At 30.6% G+C, this 6488-nt stretch overlaps 2 protein-coding genes across 2 annotated transcripts; one reads left to right on the top strand and one right to left on the bottom strand.

Annotated features, from left to right (window-relative positions):
• The first annotated feature begins 417 nt into the window (after positions 1–417).
• On the top strand, positions 418–987 carry LOC108781054 (uncharacterized). The gene has a single exon (XM_018548925.1). The coding sequence runs from the start codon at positions 418–420 to the stop codon at positions 985–987; it is 570 nt and encodes a 189-aa protein (XP_018404427.1).
• Positions 988–2961: 1974 nt separating this feature from the next.
• On the bottom strand, positions 2962–5256 carry LOC108781053 (zinc finger MYM-type protein 6-like). Its single transcript, XM_018548924.1, is given in 1 exon segment — positions 2962–5256. A coding segment is annotated over 1 exon segment (2295 nt).
• Positions 5257–6488: the final 1232 nt, after the last annotated feature.

The following is a 6488-nucleotide window of genomic DNA, read 5'->3' as shown; positions in this document are numbered from 1 at the left end:
AAATACACTACTGGTCAAAAGTTTAAGTTCACCTCTGAAAACTGCGATTTAACGTTAACGAGAGAATAAAATATTTTTGTTTATTGATGTTCGGTCGTTTCCAAGGTCCTAAAATATAAGCAATGTCATTTGGCCACATTAAATGACAATGTTTTTCTTGCGCTCGCAGTTTATGTCAGTTTAGAAATACTGTGCCAACAAGTGATTTGTAGTAAAGTCGCCTATAGTATTTAAAATTTGCCAAAAGAGGATTCCACGCCAACTTTTACGCATTGGCAAGTATGTTGAACAATTTTACAATTGCTATATGTAATAATATGTAATAATATATAAGCGATAAGGGATATATTATATACGCGTTCTGTTTTTGAGTACTCGTCAAATAAATTTCAAAATTTGTGTTGCACTTCTAGAAAAATGGGTCGTAAAGCAGACTTGAGTGTTGAAACTCGAGCTGTTATCGTGGCATTATGCAACGAAGGGTATTCAACGCGCCAAATCGCTAAAAAAACAAAAGTGTCTCAAATCGCAGTCATGAACGCGTTGAAGCGGAAACAAGAAACTGGGATTAATACGAGTTGTCATCGTTCCGGAAGGCCTAGAAAAACTTCAAAAAGTGAAGACAAATTTATTTGTGTGCAGAGTAAACGAAACCGAACTCGAACTGCGCCGGAAATTCGCGTAGAACTTAATTCTATACGGAAAACGGAAATATCAGTTACGACTGTGCAACGCCGGCTTCGTGAGTATGGTTTGAAAGGTTATATCGCAGCCAAAAAACCATTGTTGCGCAAACAAAATAAGGTTAAGAGATTGAATTGGGCACGGAAACACAACTATTGGACAACGGAACAGTGGTCTAAGGTCTTATGGTCTGACGCAGTGATGGGAATTCCGGCCCGCTTGCAGCCCTCGATGATAGGGCCATCGGTCGGCGGCCTAGCACAACAGTTAGCACTCACACAAACAAAGCTCGTGTACGTGTGACTTTGGAGCAGGAGCGCGCCGACAATCGCGCTGTCCTTGTCTCACTAATCGTCCCTCTTTGTTTTCCCTTCAGCGCGCTGAGAGCGAACAAGACAGCGAGAGAATCAGAGAGAGAGAGGAAGAATCCTTCTCGCTGACGCGCTCTATTGTATCGTAATACATATAGTCGTAGCCTCGTAATTTCACTGAGCGTCGAGCGACCGAAATTTTTTCTCGGGCGATCGACATATCAAGCGACATAGATGACATTTTAGATATATATATATATATATATAATATTATACATATTATATATATATATAATATATATATTATATATGTATAATAATTGTTCTAATAATATTAAATAATATTTTTAACACAATATTAAAATTATATATACAATAATTTTTGATAATATTTTTAATAATATTAAATTATATATATATATATGTAATTTTATAATATTTTTTTATTTGCTTATTAAAAAGCGAGTCGATTTCTTCCTACAGTTATTGCATGAAAACTACACATATGAGAGTAGTGTATACGATTACTACAATTTATTAAAATTAACTTGTGTGTGTCTCTCCCTCTACATTTATATATATATTTATATATAAATATATGTATATATGTCTGTATGTATGTATAACTGTGGGCAGAAACCGATTCGCTTTTTAATAAGCAAGTAAAAAATTATTATAAAATTACATAATATAAAGACTTTCATCAACGTACTATCTACGCACTTTATTTATTGGCATATTGGATAATTACGTTTACAAATGCAGTATATAATACAATCCACATGAGATGATCGCTCTCGCGTTTTCGCGTATTCTCAAGAATCTCGGATTGTCGACGCGACGCATGATGTTATATTATGAAAAACCCTCTTTTTCTCTCTTCTATTTTCGTATATATTTTAAATATTAATCGAAATAAAGTCAGATGTTATAAATAATATTATGACTTAAACGAAATATATAAGATTACAGTTTCCAAGTGTGAAAGTATTCATTCTTGGCCAACATGTACGTCTTTTTATTTAAAAAGTACATTATAATAAAAAATTAATTGTAGCACTTTAGATATTACTTAAACGTTAATTAATAAAAAATTATCCTATATTTGTTTTAAACATTTATTTTAAACGACGTACATATTGTTGCTCAACGGAAACCTCGAGAAGGTGATGATCTCTTCCGTCGGGAAGAAAATGTAAATAACTATTATTATGATATTAAAAATAACTGCAATGATTAAAAAATATTATCAAATAAAAAAAATAATGACAATTTCAATTACAGCAATGCTAAAATTTTTAAATCTAAGTATTATTTACATTTCCTTCAGTGTACGTGTGAATGTTGTATGTGTTTGTATGTGTGTGTGTATGTGTGTGTTTGTGTGCGTGCGCGTTTGTGCATGTGCACGAGACAGTATTTTTATACTATTGTGTCCGGGAAATACGACACGCTTATTCATTACAACGAGGTGAATGTATAAAATCGACGCATAAACCAACTTTTAGATATCTTTGAAAGTTCTTCTCAAAATATCCTAAAGATGTTTCTTAAAGAACTTTTAAAGGAATCTCAATTTTGTCTTATGCGTTGATTTTAGACTTTGCACTCATTAGGAAGTATAAGGGTCATACCCTCGTGGACAATATTTTTATGCCATTGTGTCCGGGAAATATGACACGCTCATTCACCTCAATGAGATAAATATATAAAATCGGCGCATAAATCAACTTTTAGATATCTTTGAAAGTTCTTCTCAAAATATCCTAAAGATGTTTCTTAAAGAACTTTTAAAAGAATCTCAATGTTGCCTTATGCATTGATTTTATACATTCCGCTCATCGGATTAGCGTCATACCCTCGCGGACAATATTTTTATATGCTTTAAGCATTACATCCTGATAGATACTTAATGAAAAAACAGATAATAATGTACAAAATATAAACAATTTTACATTTAATATTTTCAATCTGCTGTCGAGGGTCCAGCGATATCATTAATATCAGCAGCATGTAGTCCTAAACTACTACGTTTCTTTTTGGCAACGCTACTGTATAATATGTTCGTCGACATACGAGATAAATGTTTTTCTTCAATAGTGATAGTTAAACACGTTTCTCTTCTCGCCTTTAATGCTGATGTCAAAATACAAGAGGCATTAACTGAATTTGGTGAAAGTTTATTACGTTTTTTGGTTTTTAAATCATTTAAAAACGAAAACATTCTCTCTGCGTCGGCATTTGAATTTGGAAGTGATCGTATAGCATTCAGGACTTTTTTTAAATTTGGATATTTATCAATGTTATTCGGATGCTGTGATTGCAAAATTTCCTTCCACATGTCATCGAAATTTAATTTAACAAGACTTTCTTTCTGTTGTAATGTAAAATCTAATGGCAGAGCAAACCATTCTTTCTTTAAAGCTTCTTCATCAAAATCACCGATGGTCTTATTTATGAAAGAAACATTTTTAAATGATATTTCTCTGTCAGTATCTTGTAAACATACAGAAGGATCCAAAACAGTTAATTTTGATAAAAATATATTATTCACAGGCAATCTTTTGCGAATTTCTTCAGCAGCAGTCACGCAAAACTGTAAACAGTTACTTCGAATTATTGTGACTACGTTTTCGTACCCCTGTTTCATTATTTCGTCAAGATATTCGTTACATTCTGATCCTAAATTAATTTCGTCAAGATTTTTTTGATTTTCTTTTAAAGAGAATACAATGTCTATGGAAAAATGTTTTAAATACTCATTGTTCAAAAAATTTCGGCAGATTTCATAAAGAAAGGCTACAGATTTTGGTTGCAATTCATGAATTTGTGTTTGTAATGACTAAAAATATGTATTAAATTTATTAAAAAAATGTAAAATGTATTTTAAAAAAAGGAAATAAGCTTTTGTTTCAATATTATCCATTACAGACAATAAATCTTTGGCAGCATTTGCTCTTTCACTTACGAACATTTCATTAAGAAAGTATCTTATTGTATCCCAATGTTCTAAAAGTCTTTCTACACAAAAATAGCGAGAAAGCCAACGAGTATCACATAATTTTAATATTTTTAAACTTCTATCTTCAAAACATTCACAGAATTCACGGAATACAGCCGTACGTTTTGGACTGTTATTTAAATATCTAGCAATCTTTTTTATAAATTCTTCGCAAAAATCGGGTATTTTTTTGCATGCAGCATTCGCTACTAATGCGGAAGAATGACAAGGGCATGAAAATGTAAGTAAACGTGGACATACTTGTTCCAATTTTTTTTTAAAAGATAAATGTTTTCCTGCCATGACAGACGCATTGTCGCATGACAAGGCAACAATATTTGTAAACGGTATCTGTAATCTCCACATTTCATTTCTAAAGGCTTCATATAATTTTTCTGCGCTGCAATCTTTAGCATCAATATCAATTAATTTGACTAATTGCGTTCGAGTATCTAATGTTTCCGAATCAACAAATCGAACAAGAAAAGTCATCCACTTGTCATTACAAATGTCTGATGTTTCATCAATAAATATTGTAAATTTTGTGTTCTGAATGTTATTTACGATACGTACCGTTTCAATTGGACTCAAAACGTTATTTATAATATTTGTACATTTTTTACGACTCATAGTCATGCTTTGCAATACATTAGGATCCTTTCCTATATATTTAAACAATTTAAGAATCTCATTTGCATTTGAATGAGAAATATTTTTTTCTGCAATTAATGTGGCAAATCTGATTTCTGCCTCTTTTTTACGCTCTTCAAATGACAAAAGTGTTTCATTATTTTGTACATTTGAATCTTCATTCGATTCACTTGTTTCATTACAACTTTGACATTTGTTTATATGTATTTGCGATTCTGCGTGACGATAAATGTGACATAATTTAGCAGTAAGATACTTATCGCAAATTGAACAATAAAATAAATTTTCATCATGTGGCACTTCACGTAACCAACATTTAAACTGCTCAAAATATAGCCATTTCTTTTTAAATGTTGGTGCATTATCGCTATTTTTAATTGAAGTATCGTCATTATCACATAATGTATTTTTTTCTACATTATTTTTGTGACGCGCAGAATTCGCATGTCTTGATACATGTATTGAAACGCATGACAAATTTTTGTTGTATACAATGCAATAATACATACTACTATCTGATGATACTTCGCGTATCCAAGATTTATATCTATCATCAGTAAGCCAAGTTTGTTGAAAACTTCGCTTATGTTTTTTAGACTCGTCACACATTTTTATATCGCGGTTAAAAAAAATAAATGAATATATATAAGAGTGTATATGTGTGTATACGTGTGTATGTGTGGATATGTGTATGTGTCAAAATTATATTTACCTTTATAATTTTCTCTAATACTCACGTAAGGACGACCAGCTCTTGCGACAATCAATCAACAAGAATATCTGTAGCGCTTCGTTGAGGCGCATAGAAACAAGCTAAAAATTGCGATGTTGCCCGATTTATTTACATACGATGGGCAACATGACATTGAGCATCGAAGTTCATTCATTTCTTTCTATGTATTGTAACGACGCGCTATAGATATTCTTGTTGATTTCTGCGTGGTCGCAAGAAGTGTTCTTCGAACAGGAGCCGATCGCAGCAAAGAAGACAATGTCAGGTTAGTTTTAAACTAAATTTTTATTATTTTATAAGTGAAAATTGAATACCGAAACTTTGCTACTAAATTAATATTGTTTTGATTTCAATAATATTAATATCAATAAAAACCGATATAATATAAGTAGGGTTGCTAAAGATGACTGCACAATTTGTAGTGTATATTTATAGAAATACACATAATTTTAACGAAATCTTAAGATTCATACACATTTAATATTTTAACGCACTTTTTGCAATTGCTACCATTGATTTATGGATTAATTCTAAGCAGAATTGTAAAATTCGTAGCTTGTTTTCGTTAAATTTTAAGGAACTTATGAGTATTCTAATTTATTTGAAATATTTTGTAAATATTTTTGTGGTCTTACATACTATAGATTTATTACAAATATCGTAAAAATATATGTAGTTAATGTTATAGTAAATGCTGTGAAAATACTTAATGCGACATAATAATCAAAAAGTAACAAGGACTTGTTAGAAATATGTATTTATATTTCTCGTAAATATTACATAAAATATTATCTATATTTTCATAATATTCCGAATAAAGCTTTATATAAAATATGTATAACATATTTATATAACATATAAAACAATAAATAATAATAAGCAGTTACTATAAATATTCTGTGCGGTCTGGGTTGTTAGAAAAAATATCTATGATTTTTTGAAAATTGTATGGCTAATGAACGCTGTTTGTAAATACATAGATTGTATAAAATAGTTAAAAGTTCTTATAAAAGTACGAAAAAATATATATTAGCTTTTCGATTCTACTTAGAACGTAGCCATTACATGAAATGGCAAATAAAAAAATATTATAAAATTACATATATAT

This window comes from Cyphomyrmex costatus, unplaced genomic scaffold, assembly GCF_001594065.2.
Source record: "Cyphomyrmex costatus isolate MS0001 unplaced genomic scaffold, Ccosl1.0 scaffold759, whole genome shotgun sequence".
Lineage (NCBI taxonomy): Eukaryota > Metazoa > Arthropoda > Insecta > Hymenoptera > Formicidae > Cyphomyrmex > Cyphomyrmex costatus.
This window is presented reverse-complemented; position numbering and strand designations above follow the sequence as displayed.

Excerpts from the sequence above, each read along its gene's own strand:
- LOC108781054 (XM_018548925.1), top strand. The coding sequence starts at position 418 with ATGGGTCGTAAAGCAGACTTGAGTGTTGAAACTCGAGCTGTTATCGTG.